The sequence below is a fragment of the Notothenia rossii genome, assembly GCF_949606895.1.
Source record: "Notothenia rossii genome assembly, chromosome: 11".
Classification (NCBI taxonomy): domain Eukaryota; kingdom Metazoa; phylum Chordata; class Actinopteri; order Perciformes; family Nototheniidae; genus Notothenia; species Notothenia rossii.
In genome coordinates, this window is record NC_136910.1 from 38526225 (window position 1) to 38540370 (window position 14146).

Consider the following 14146-nt stretch of genomic DNA (forward strand, 5'->3'; position numbering starts at 1 on the left):
GTATTTAGGTCTAAATAACATACATTCAAAATACACATCGACTGTCTGATATTAAAGGAACATGTCATCCAGGGTAGCAGTGTGACTCAAATAGGTATTTCTAATAGTTTTCGAACAACAACTGAGCTCTATGGCACAGAGGAGGTAGGTATAAATTATTATTTGATATACACACGATACTTAAGTCGGATAAATGTGTAGTTTTGGTCTTTTTCTGGGATTTGTTGACATACAAAAACATAGCCTTGTATTATGTCATGCAAATCACACAAGCAAATACTGTACGTGCAGCTTAAGAATGAAAGAAGATGTAAATCTGCAGTGACTGATCATAAGCCTACCTGTAGTGAACGTGGCGATGACAGGGTCACTGGAGACGTCTCTGCTCCTGGAGATGAGCGACACGGTGTACTCGGTGTCTGGCTTCAGGCTGTCAATGCTGTACTGAGTCTCCGGGATGGAAACCCCCACTATGGCTTCTTGTGAAGGCTCAGAGCTAGGACTGTAGGCCAAGGTGAGTCTGTCCATCGGAGCCACCGGCAGAGACCAGCTGACCAGAGCAGAGGAGTCCGTCACGTCCTTCACCTCCACCTGCCGGGGGCCGTCAATCTCTGGGGAGGGATTCAGGTGAGAGAGAAAAGGGTGAGGGGAAAGGAGGCATGAGAAATGTCTGATTCATTATGAAACTTACAATTAAGTAAGAATTCGGTTGACAGTCCTTAAAAGATGTCATACATATATCTGCAATGTGCAGAATAAATAATGTGCAGAATAAATAATTTCTAGCACTAAAGGGGAACCATAATATTTAAGATATATATATGGTCGAATGCACTTATTGTAAGTCGCTTTGGATAAAAGCGTCAGCTAAATGCAATGTAATGTAATGTAATGTAATATATTTAAAATATATTAAACTGGTAGACCGATATTTCAGTAAACAGTTACAAAAAGTTTTAGTGCTGTTTGTTATAAAAAAAGTTTACATTTGTTGATGAAAAGTAATAAAGACAACTGTAAGAGTGGAGTAGTTCTATTTGTCAGCAAGCAAAAAAGCTTATTTCCCAAATGATGCAATCATTCAGTTTATTGGTATCAAGCAGACAAGGGTCTGCAAAGTTGTTCTCAGCAAAGATCGAATACGTCTCTGTAGGAATGTTTTAACTGCCAATAGTAGAATTCAAAAACAATCAAGACAAAATCTCTTACATTGGTGTGAGATCAATATTGAAAGCAAACATTGTCACTCCTAGCATGGTATTTTGAGCCTTTAAAAGTAAAAGAGCTCTCATAAGCCTGAACTTGGCTCTCTTATAAGATGAAGCAATAAGTTGGATCAACCTGAGAAAAGGCTTTAATGAAATATAATGTGCTTCCTTTTCAGTCTGGCTTTATGTTTACTGCCTGACACATTTCCTGTGTTAACATGTGGGGGCGGTATCTTTTCTCAGTGTTAAACAGACAACTGGGGGTGAAAAGGGTCTGAAAGGATTAACGGGACTTCTATTATTCATTTATGGGGGCTGTGTCTAGTTTCAGCCAAGACAAATAAATGACATCAGAAATGAAACGGCGTGTTACCCAGAGAGCAAAAGCACACCAACGTCTAAACTAAATTGCTTTTCCATGCACAATGAAAGTTGTTTGGTCTGGCGTGACATATCGATTGCATACTTAAAGCGTTTAAAAAACCTAATGTATGGAGTAACACAGCTATAAAACTTCACCAAGCAGAGGACAAGAGCTGAAAGCAAGATTTAGTGAAAATGAAAAATCATGTGAGGCTGACATTTAACTTGTCCGAGTTATTACTCTTAAGCTCAAATCTGTACGATGGACGAAGCCAGAAGGGATTTCCTGTTATTACTCTTCTTTTCATCATGGAATTTCCCTCTTTGACATTAATGTATTTTTTTAGCTCTGTGCTCGAGGAAAGGGAAGGTTTTTTTAGTACCAAATTGTTAAAAGCTGCCAAAGGGAACAGAGAAATTACATAATCATACAGTCTGAACTTTGATTTAGGTAGAAACTGCATGATTTTTAACATCTAATCTCATCTGTTCACTCTTAATAATGCACAAATAAATTAAGTTTACAGCCACAAACTCACTGGTCATGACTTTTTCGGTTGTTTGGGGTCCTCTTGTGTTGTTCTTGATGATGTTAACAGAGACTACATACTCCTGTCCTGGCCCAAGTCCTGACTGGATAAACTGGTTTTGATCAGGTGGAAGGGTGCTCACGATTTTTCCATTTTCTTCTTTCTGCAAGGATACATAATGCACAAACGAATGTGAAACATCCGGTTCAGGACTAGCACATACTGTAGGTTACTGGGAGAAAAACAGGTTAACATGCACTAACTGCAGTAGGCTGAACTATAGTCAAGTTTACATCCAGCAGGTTACTATCTAGAGTCATGGCATTTTTTGTTTGGAAAATGCTTACTAGCTTTTATGCTGGCATTTCAAAATTCAAAAAGTTAGGAAAGCGGTTTGGATCTTTATTGTCTAAATCTAATCGAGGAAACAAATAAATGCATTATTACAAATATATAATTATTTCCTTTAAGTTGATATGTATTTTAAAAAAAACATTGTGATGTGACAGCATGCTGAGTAATGGTAGAGAAGACATTACTTTCTCTGTGTGCAAGCAGTTGAGTTCAAGGTGTATTCTTCAGCAGTGACAATTATATATTTATATTTTGAACATTTGAATTGAAATAGGGAAATTAGAGTTTTGTCAAATTAAAGTTTGGATTGAATTATTATTATTGTGTATTTGTTGTGAAAATGTGCAACTAATTCCAGAAGAAATCAACCTGGGGTAATATTTACTCAGTTAAATCTTAAGAGGCCACACTACCAGCTCTTGCGACTCATGTTTAAAGTTCCTTATTGTAATAATAAGTTAGAAATCAGGTAGAGAGCATACAAAAAAACTAAGCTGCATGCAAAAAAATTAGCACTGTTGGCACATCAATGCAAAACAAATCAACACGCCACACAGGAATGTGAAAGTACAGAGACTGGTTGTGTGGACATCCCAAAGCCTAATATCAAAATGAACATGGTCAGGAGAAGACATGCATATATAGAAATAGGTTAATACTCTGCAGCAGCTACAAAATGTGAAAAAGCTTCTGAATTATCAGCTGACACAGTAACTTATTCTCGAAGAATTACTGGCTGGGATTCTAAGCAGCAGATTTACCCGCAATTTTATGACATCCGGACTTGCCCTCTCTGAGGTTTTTCCCATATGTCAAAGCAATTTTAGCACTGAAATAAATCCATGTTTTGCTGAGACTTCCAATAAGCTTGAGGAGCTTTATCACATTCTCCCCTGTCGCTTAATAAAATCCTGTGCAAGCCTTTAAAGGAGATAGGCAGACTGACCGTATTGCGGAAATAGATCTCCCAGCCATCAAAGGAGATTTCCACCTGGTCCCACATCACCTCCACAGAGCTCTCTCTCACTGATTTGAAGATTAAACCCTCTGGCTTTGGAAGCACTGCAGGGATGAACAAAATACATTATTTACTGATTATTGGTAGCTAGGATACATCTTCTTTTTTTTTTACAATAAACTAGCATATACCTGTTGCCACCCGTGCACTGACGGGGATGCTCTTCTTGTTGCTTAGAACAGCGTAGACACTGATCAGATACTCGATGCCAGGCTCAAGCTCTTTGACGGTGGCAGCAGTTTTGTCTCCTGGCACAATGAACTCTTGTTGAAGACCACCAGGTCTGGTGGGCACATATGTCACAAGGTACTCTGTTACCAGCATCTTGTTTTCCCAGTTCAGGTCCACCGTGTCAGGGGTGACCTCGCCTACAGTAAGGTCCTTCGGAGGAGACACTGGAAAAAAAGAAAGAAAGGAGGGGTGTGTTTTCTTTGACAGTTTCTCATGCCCTCAATCCACCAAGCGGAGCTAATTCAAAAACCAGCTGTGGTGTCAAGAACTGCCATAGATTGCAAACAAATGCAGACATTGACTATGAAAACTATTTTATGATCACTTAAATAGTTTATATCAAGAGTGGTGAGAGAAATTGGAGAAAGGGAGGAAGTGACATCACTCTGGATTTAAATGAATAGTACATATACTTAACACATGGAAATGTTCAGGATTTGCGGATTGCCAAATCTTTTTTGGTGTGTGAACTTAACATGGCTTCTTACCTTCTGAGCAGTCTTCTCCGATGTATCCCTCATCGCATACGCACTGTCCGTTCTCACAGCGGCCTTTGTCCTGGCAGTTGTTGGGGCAGCTAAGGTCTGCACAGCTTTCCCCTTCATATCCAGCCTCACACGTGCACTTTCCATTGATACAGCGTCCCCTGTTGTTGCAGTCACCTGGGCAGGTGTGCACAGAGCAGTCGTCTCCTGAGTAGCCTTCCGGACAGATGCACTTGCCGTCGACGCAGTTACCCCGGGCCAGGCAGTCGTTGGGACAAGCTTTCTGACCGCAGGCCTCCCCACTGAAGCCTTCATCACAAACACACTGCCCATCGATGCATCGGCCGCGGTTCTGGCAATTGTTAGGGCAGCTAAGCTCAGCACAGTCCTCACCGGTGAAGCCTGAATGACACACACAACGTCCCTTGATACACTCACCGCGGCCGTAGCAGTTTGAGGGGCAGGTCCTGATGCTGCAGTCCTCACCAGCAAAGCCCTCCTCGCACACACACTGGCCGTTCACACAGCGCCCCCTGTGCCGGCAGTCATTTGGACAGGAAAGCTCAGAGCAATCATCTCCCTGGAAACCAACATCGCAGTCACATTGCCCGTTTATGCACTGGCCTCTGTTGTTACAGTTGTTGAGGCATGCTAACTGGCTGCAGTCTGCGCCTTGATAGCCCGCGTCACAGATACACATCCCGTTGAAGCACGTACCTCTGTCATTACAGTCGTTGAGGCAAATAACTCGAGAGCAGTCCTCTCCATTGAAGCCGGCAGCGCACACGCATTTGCCATCTACACAGTAACCATTACTGAGGCAGTTGTTAGGACAGGTGTGCTCTCCACAGTCCTCCCCGGTGAACCCCTCATCACAGTAGCAGGTGCCATTCACGCAGCGTCCACGGTCATAGCAGTCTTTGGGGCAGATGAGTTCAGAGCAGTCAGGGCCAGTCCAGGGTTCATCACAAACGCAGTCTCCGTCTTCACAGCGGCCGCGGTCTTGGCAGTTGTTGAGGCACTTGGTTTGAGAGCAGTCTTCGCCGTAGTAACCATAGGAGCAGATGCATTCACCTCCCACACACTGGCCGTATGTACCGCAGTCCACAGGGCAGTCGTCGAGTGCGCAGTCCTTTCCGGTGAATCCCTTGAAGCACACACACTTTCCGCCAACGCAGAGGCCCCGGTCCTGGCAGTCATTAGGACACTCGGGTTCAGAGCAGTTGGGTGGTTTCCAGCCCGGCTCACATATACAGCCACAGGTTTCAGTGCTGTAGTTCCCATGACCACTGCAGTAGGGTTTAGTTCCCAACTTACCTTTGATAAGAAAGTAGAACGTTTTTTTTTAACAAACGTTTTTTGGAATATCATCTCTTTTGTTTTACATTTTTGAAAGGTTTGAATACAATCAGCTCATAATCTTTATTGAAAGATTGCTTCTTTCAATAAAGACATTTCTTATTCACTTTCCTGAGAATTAGCAAGTATCAAGAATATTGATACCGCTCTATGTATGTACTGCTTTTGATGAATTAAAAATGTAAAAGGAAAAATAGAAAACAGTTTAAAAAGGCAGGTTATCGCTAGGATTACTTCTTTGACTCGTTCCATGTCCCTTATTTCCAGTGATTATGCTAAACTAATCAGTGGCTGGCTCTAGCTAAGAGTGGCATCCATCTCCTCTCTAACTAAGAAACTGAATAAGAATAATAAATCAATCCTTTAAGATTGCATTAGTCAGAAAGGGTCCAAAGCTTATTTTAGCAAATATTATTAAGACATTAGTTTATAGTCAGAATGAATGTCATGTCATTTAATCAAAAGAAATAAAAACCCATTCAACTCTAAAGAGGATGGAAGTATCACACTCCCCCATTGAACTCCAAGGAATTCCTCAAAAGATGAATTGAACAGATGTGACATTTGGTATTCTTAGTTTAGCACTTTACAATGACATTTTTAGGAACAAAGGAATATTTTACCGAACTGTCTAGAATCTACATACCAGACAAAGCATGAAAGACAAATGACACCTACCTGTGACCTGTGAACTGCCGCACTGATCTCTAAGCGTTGAAACTTCTCCCTCGAGCATTTCCAGTCGGCTTAGGAGCTCTTTCAGGCCGGGCATGCCGTCAGTACAGCCACAGGCCCGTCGTGGTATGTTGATACGGTGGGTGAAGACGATCTGGTTCTCCCCATTGACTGTGTGCTCAGTCCCGGGAAGGCCTGAAACGACTGCTGCATTTGTAGGGTGGAGGTCCGTACTCTCTGGAGCGTCGACATCCACCGTGCACAGGGCACTGGCAGGAACATTGATGTTATAGACATGGTTGAAAACTACAGGGCGGTCCGCACTGGGGAGCGTGATGTTATGTCCTTTTTTAGGGGATTCCAGAGTCTGTCGTCGATGCCGGAGGATTTTCTTCACGAGCCCGGCATTTGATAAGCTGAGCAAAGCAGTCAGGAGGAGGCAGCCCAGAAGGCCTCGTGCACCCATGCTAGATGATGTGGGACGTTGATGTATTCAAACAAATATCCGATTTAACTCTGACTAAAGGCCAATCCTCATTTAAGATGAAAGTTCTGGAAAACAGAAAGAAAGCATTTTATTACAGATGCATTTGTATTGGGATGTTGAGCTGCAACAATAGACAAATACTTCAAACTTCATTCAACCAAGCAATTAGTTAACTAATTTTTATGAACCTAATATTCTGTCTGTTAACAGAATAGAACACCAGATTTGCCAATAATCTTTGCTTTATTTTTCTTTGGATAACTGAAACAGTTATAGGCCCCTATAGATGTCATATTTTTCCTAATATTTTAATATAAAAAATACATACATTGGTTGAAATGCTCTCTACTTACTGACTGATATGCAATTGCGTTAAGGGAATGCACATAGATGCAATGAGGTCACAAGCCAAAAAACCATGTTTCACCTAAAGCAGAACTTTAAAAGTAAAACTTTTACAGAATAATAAGTAAATATGGTCAATGTTTAACTGTTTATTGATGTGTATATATGACCCAAACTGACTGAGAAGCCATTTCACAGACTAACTCCAGTTTAAAACAGATTTAAAAAAAACATGTATCATAAATCCTATTGCCAGGTTCTTGCCTATCGTTGTTTTAAGCCCAGTACTTTTGTAAATAGCCATATTTTGGTGTTAGAATAAACTCATACAAACATGAAAAGGGTCTGAGAATTGACCTGCACTGTAGTTTGCTAAACAACGGATTACTATGAAGTGTTTTTCCCACTGTTTTGGAGATTTAACTACATCTTTATAAATTCCACTTCAACGATGCAACAAACATAAACACATGTTTACTGGAAGTTCGGAAAAAACGGCAGAGTCCAGTCAGAAGTACCAGAATCCCTTCACACTAATTAAACCAACTCCTGGCTAGCGTGGACCACACAAGTAAGTGTGATTATTATTTACAGTGTGTGCAACATAAATAACTGAGTCACTGCACTCAACATAATACTACAAGCTACTGTAGGTAACCCATAGAGATAAATGAGTGATATCATCTTTGTTTGATTTTGCTACGGTAAACAAAGACACTGCTGCTTTGCAAATAGTCTTCACATTCGCAGAACTTTTAAAAAAGGTCAACAGCAGACACAGCCCATATTCCATGTGTTCACACTTTCACATTTGTGTTTTCTAGATTATCCAATGGAAATAGAGTGTTTGCAACACCAAGGAATTTACAGTTGTTCTGGGCCATCAATTTCTTTCGCAATGCACATGTTCGAAAGTCTCAGCTGTTTTGCATGATACAGCATATATAACAAAATAGGCAGCATATATCCCATGCACAGATCTCCTTCTCACCCACAATGACTTAATCAGCTGGACACCAAGAACGCTATCATTCGTGGGAGGCAAAACTAGAACTAATGACAGGCTGCTTGCTCAGAGTGGGAAAGCCTCTTTGGATTACTGAGTTTCCGAAAAACCTGAGTAAGAATACTGAAAATCAATAGAAAGCCCCGCAGTGAGTGCAAATGACATAATGTATCTGTGCACAGGACTCTTCCTCACAGGATGTACGACCTCAGGTTCAAATGCACGTCTGTTGCTATGTCTGGGAAGCTGCAAACTATACCCCTATAAATCGGGTATCATCTCTGTAAGTGATGCAGGATTTTGTCCAGATTTTTTGACTGGTGGCTGACAGAAGTTTGCACATGCTCACAAATGATTTCCAGAAGGGGGTTGTTCAGGCAGTGATAGCTATGAAAAGACATGTGGAGCACAAGGATTTAGTTTCCCATGAAGACTTTTTGAAACTATATATTGAGACAAAGCTGAACCATATCTTTCAGGGGACAAAAGCAGATGTTCCACAACGATTCAGCTTCAGTGCATCTCAATGTAACCACGACTGCAGTCACCTTTTCCTTACTACTACTACTTCTTATTTCAACAAAGAACATATCTTATACTCAAGACACACAATCAAAACAGGTCATGGCACCCGCATATGAAAAAGCAACTTCATCAAATGCAAAAACACACAAGGAAGTCAAAGAGACACAAGAAAGCCTACATGAAACGAGTTTCTAAACAGGAAGAGAAGTAAGGAAACAAGTATAACCATCATAAGTTAAAACATGAGGGAAGAATATATGAAGTTGTTACAAGGAGAGAAGAAAACTGTCTTTTTCCAAGAACCAAACATGCTTCATAATTTTGCAATCCATTCAGATTTAGACAGATCTTAGAAAAGGTCAAAAGATGAAAGAAATCGGACCCAAAATGTGCACAAACATACCTGTTGTTTAGCCTCCCTCCGCTTTCAAAATGTAAACCCATGCCTCGACCCTGTGTCTACCTTTCACCCGAAACCTCAGGCTCTAAATATCCTCTACATTATCAGAACTTCAGTAAACTTCTGAGTGAGAAATTAGTCTCTTGTCTGTTTTTACGATTAACGACTGAAAGGTTTGGGATTAATGGGCAGGCTGAGTCTGCTCTGTTTTCATCTTTGGTCAAAAATATGAAAAGTTATAAACAGGATGTAATACATTTTTCGGTTAGGAATTTATATTTTGGAAAAAGCACTTTAGGCAGCAGGAAATATCAGAGCAGAATGTGAGAGAAGTTGAGCAGAAGTTGTGGGCTAATGACCTACGGTCTTTGAATACAGCAAGTCGACAGTAGCAGTTGTATGCAGATCAGGAGTTCCATGACATCTGAATGATGTCATTTCCATTTTGGTTTGTTTTCATTTGGTCATATTTGACATGCAGCTCGATGCATTACCCGAGTCAAACGACACATATTTTCCATTACCCTCAGTGCCTTTGAACCCCTAATCAACACTCTTTCCTTTCCTTCTCTTCTTGACATTTGACCTGACCTTTTGTTCTCCTCACCAGCAGCTTTGCATGCCTTCACTGCCTAAGACACAGATATAAAACTCAGTTTGGGTTTCACAAGTTCTCGCACATCTGGTGAGTGGTAGTATAAAGGCATGTTATGGCTGGTGTTGTAAATCTAAACACTTGGGCTGTCAATATGTTTTGCATCTCCCTAGAAAACTTTACAAGAAAGAGAGACTGATCATTTGCGGTCTTAGAGGTAAAGAAAGAATCCTTTGAGATCCTCTGTACTCTTTTTTCAGCTGAAGATGTTGTAAAGCATTACAAATATGATTTTTATACAAGAATGACTCTATATTGTAGACAGAGTGCTTACAGTAAAAAGCCAAGAATACATCGACCATGGGTTGACTAAGGACATGTGAATTCTGGACATGGAAAGAAAATGTGGGTAAATGAATTGAAATCAATTTAAACTGTTCACTAAGCTATAATCCAGAATTGCTGGAGCTTTAGTATCCTTCCCCCATGCTGGCAGCGGGATGGGAACTTTCCCACGTGGAAAAGAGAAACCGGGAATCTTGGCCCTGGTCTTAAGACATCTGTTTCTTTCAGTCAAAGAAAAGGGCACTGAGTTACTTCTCCTGTTTCCACACAAACTGAAAGTGTCCCATCATGCATCATTTGTCGTCTTTGATCATCTGTATCTGTGCAATTATGCAGTTAAGGGCTGATTTTGGTCTTTATTTCACATCAATAAGAGCAACACAAGTGCAGCATGTCTGGACACACTCATGGAAATCATGTGCGGCTGATAAAGGAGTGTCATCATTGTGAATCTGCTTGTTTGTCCATCTGTGATAATTTACCGGTTCTTTTTTTTGTGGAAAAGTCTGATTCTCATAGCATCTGGAACAGCTGGAAATCATCTTAAGAAAAGTTAATTGGACTAGTTGGTGTAGCCGAACAGTAACAGAAGTTGCAACACCCCATTAGCAGATTGCACATTCCCCCACTGCTGCACAGATATCCTGAAGCGGTTCTTTAACAATAATAAACCTGAGCTTTATGTGTTCCCATGTGAGCCTGAAAAGGGCGCAGACTTCAGTTTCCATTTGCAATTATGGAGTCTCTTCTCAATCAACAAGAAAAAGCTTAAACATTTGAATTAGGAGACTCATTTGTATTCCTTTCATATGAGCAGTTCATACTTCCATACATGATGTATTGTGTGGAAGTTTGGGGGAACACATATAAAACAAATACACATCCTATCTTCATCCTGCAAAAAAGAGCCATACGAGTTGTACATAAAACTACGTACAGAGAACCAACAAATACATTATTTATCAAACTAAAAACACTAAAACTACAAGATCTGGTTGACTATAAAACTATTCAAATGATGTTCAAAGCCGCGAATCAACAATTACCTCATAATATCCAGGGACTTTTCACACTGAGAGAAAACATACACATTCTGAGAGGACACTGCATTTTCAAAAAACCACCCGTACGAACAAACGCCAAACTACATTGCAACACATCAAAAGGTGTTAGTCTGTGGAATAACTGTACTGATGCACTGAAATATTGTACAAGTCTATCTAAACTGAAAGTATTATTGAGGAATCATGAATGGTTATGAACAGGACCTGTAAAATCCCATTTGTTATTTCTTGTGATTGTAAAAGTAATTTCTTTCTGATTGTTTTGTAAAAAACAAACAAACAAATTAACAAGACAAACATGTCGCTGATGATGATGACCTAATATTTTATTTAAAAAGGAAAATGTATGCTAGAGGGGGTAGGACCAGATTTTTAAAGCTTCTCCTTGCCCTTGTTGAACATGACAGAGACTATTTGAGAAAAAAAATGTATAATTCATCTTTTTTTTTTAATAAAAGAATATATATATATATTATTATTGTTTTATGTTTTTTTTCTGACGTGTTAAAAAAAAAGCATTAACGATATACAGATCAATAGAAACTATAATTTTACGAGCAAAAATCCCAAATGTCTGCTGGCTCCAGCTTCTCAATGGGATAATTTGCTGCTTTCTTAGTCATTTAGGCAACACAATATCTTTGGTTAGGTTGCACATTGCAGCATATCTTGGTGTGTTACAGCCACCTATTGAATGTTACACTATTGGTTGGATTATCCCAATAAAGGAGGTCCCTCTCATAGGAAAACAGACCCATAGCACTTCTGAAGGTCTAAAACTCCAAAGAGAACTGAATTCTTAATTAAATAGTCAATACAAAAAAAATAGTTTTCAGCACTAGTCTATACAGTAGCTGTAATGCTAAACAAAAAAAGAATACATCCTTTGACATTTTGCAGCTCTAGTGTTGTTGTTTGTGAATGACCAAGAGAAAAAAAGCCAATATCAATCAGCCAGAAATTAAACTAATTACAAAACAGCCATCTCTGCACAGCCTCCCGCCCTAACCAACACACCATTAGAGCGCAGCAGCTACTAAACCAGCTGTCCCTGACAGAGGTTTGTTTCACACAGACACCTTCCTCACTGCAGCAAAGACACATAGCAGTAAAGCTGGAGTGAAAAGTTACCAATGGGACGATCATTTATAGATGTGCTGTGGGATAAAACAAAAAGCCCAGAGGAAATAAATGATTCTAATCTTCCTCGGCTGAAATGCTCACGAGTGAAAACCACCATAAACCAGACTTGGATTTCAATTAAGCAGCGCTAATGGACTGAATGGATGAAGTACTTTTTTTCTCCTTGCCCACGTTGGCAAATCCTCCCACCCGTTTTTCCCTTTAATTTAATCTATGATGGAATAATGACACACAATGAAAACTAAATTGCATTGCAGAAAGTAATGTGATGAATCATCAGGCTGCAAAAGCTACCCAGACAAAGGGATACTTGCACACAAACACACGCAGATGGACGTTTTTCTATTTTTAGTTTTTGGAATATTGATCAATAACCTCACAAAAACTTGACAGGATCATTTTTGGCATGAAGCGTGCTGGCTGCTGGCCCTTTCCTACTAAGACGATCAAAGCTTCCACATGTACTCCCTCAGCAGTCAGTCATCATTTCTGATCCTGCACTGGCTGCTATTCGAGTCTGACTGGGGAAGAAGTTGCAGTACACACCAAGAATGTACCGCTAAGCTATAATCAAAGCCCTCTGGTGTTGAAGTAACCTGTGCTCAACCAAAATGTAAAAAGGTATGCTACTACTATTTTTATAAAATATTACTTTTGAAAGGGAATTCATCTCAGAGAAGCAAAGAAAAGTCAGAAAAACTGCCCTTTTGTCACATGATTTCCAAATGAAAGTATCTTCTTACCTGTGTTTCTGCAATCTTCTTGACCCACGCCCGTGCAGGTAAGATGAGGCACACCTCAGGGTCGTCACAAATGCATTGAAGCCAAGATATATGATGCTTTGCTCTGTTGTGTCACTGCTCCGTCTTGCAGCTTGTTCAGCAAGGTGGCAGCTCTGTCAGTCAATCCTCCCTCAGCTTCCTTATCTTCCTCACAGCTCACACTGGAGCTCTTTCACTGAAAGAGAGAAAGGGTGAGGGAGAATCACAGAGAGGGAGAGGGAGAGAGAGTGGGAGTAAATGTCTTTTAAAGTGTGAGGAGTAGTTTAGGTCAGACCCCCGTTGCTTAAACACCAACCCTTAAATAGCCGTCATTTCCCTCCCTCCAAAGCCTTTCCTCCCTCCCTCTCCTGAACTAATGGATGCAGAGTCGGGCTGCTGCCTTTAAATGAGATGCCAGTGTTACTGGGAGCCATGACAGAGCAAGCAGTCTCTTGTGGTTGTGAAGGAAAATGAGTAAGGAGAACCGGGAACAAGAGGAATGTGAAGTCAGAAGACAGACAGTGGACAGACGGTTTTCTTTCACCATATTAACTCTGCAATAATGATTTATAATTTTGACCTGCACAAATAAATACTAATCTTTGTTCAAATGTACTGAAATATAATATATTCAAGGAAAGCCCTCTCCTCAATCATCCCTACTTATTTCCATACTTCATCAGCGTGAATCCTTCCCCAGCTCTGTTGCAGTGATTCATATATGCAGCAGCTGAAACCACATTTTTATTATGCATGCAAGCACTCCTAATTGAATAAATCTGTGGCACGCTACCTGATTGAAGGTTCCAGTAATTATCTAGTGATGCTTTATTAAAAGTGACTTCAAAGTGTGGAAGTGGATGTTAAACAGTGAAGCCCATCTCTTACTCCTTCAGTAAATGTTTCATTGCTCAGACACAGATATTTCTTGCACAGACAGTTCATGTCTCATACATTTGCCAGCAGGGATGACCAGGAAACAGACACATTATGAACCAGACATCTTGGATTCAAAGGAAGGCAAGCTGTAAGGGAGTATGTGATTCAGTTGTGGCCAATCCTGAGTTTAAACCTGCAGGACTACTTGAAGCTCAGCAGGGGAAACAGGCAACATGTCACCATACGGACGCAGTGGCCACACAGTTTAATCTTAATATGATTAGATCAGGATGAGGTTTAAATCTTTAAAGTGATTCTGTGAGACTGGTTTACATGTTCAAGACATGCTGGTGTGTAGTATGTTGTGAAAACT

The 14146-nt window shown here is 40.4% G+C and overlaps 1 protein-coding gene across 4 annotated transcripts in view; it reads right to left on the bottom strand.

Moving 5' to 3' along the window:
- LOC307024493 (tenascin-like) overlaps positions 1–13140 on the bottom strand; it is a 30337-nt gene extending 17197 nt beyond the window's left edge. For 2 of the 4 annotated variants that reach the window (XM_079658671.1, XM_079658670.1), the window contains exons 1-7: positions 12877–13138; positions 6227–6775; positions 4193–5506; positions 3605–3868; positions 3402–3517; positions 2111–2264; positions 342–611 (exon numbers count right to left, since the gene is read on the bottom strand). In XM_079658671.1, coding sequence (XP_079514797.1) covers positions 342–611; positions 2111–2264; positions 3402–3517; positions 3605–3868; positions 4193–5506; positions 6227–6689 — 2581 coding nt within the window. In that variant the 5' untranslated portion in view covers positions 6690–6775; positions 12877–13138. Of the gene's footprint in view, positions 1–341; positions 612–2110; positions 2265–3401; positions 3518–3604; positions 3869–4192; positions 5507–6226; positions 6776–12876 lie in introns of all 4 variants that reach the window. The other 2 variants (XM_079658668.1, XM_079658669.1) reach the window with 2 other exon arrangements.
- Between the last annotated feature and the right edge of the window lie 1006 nt (positions 13141–14146).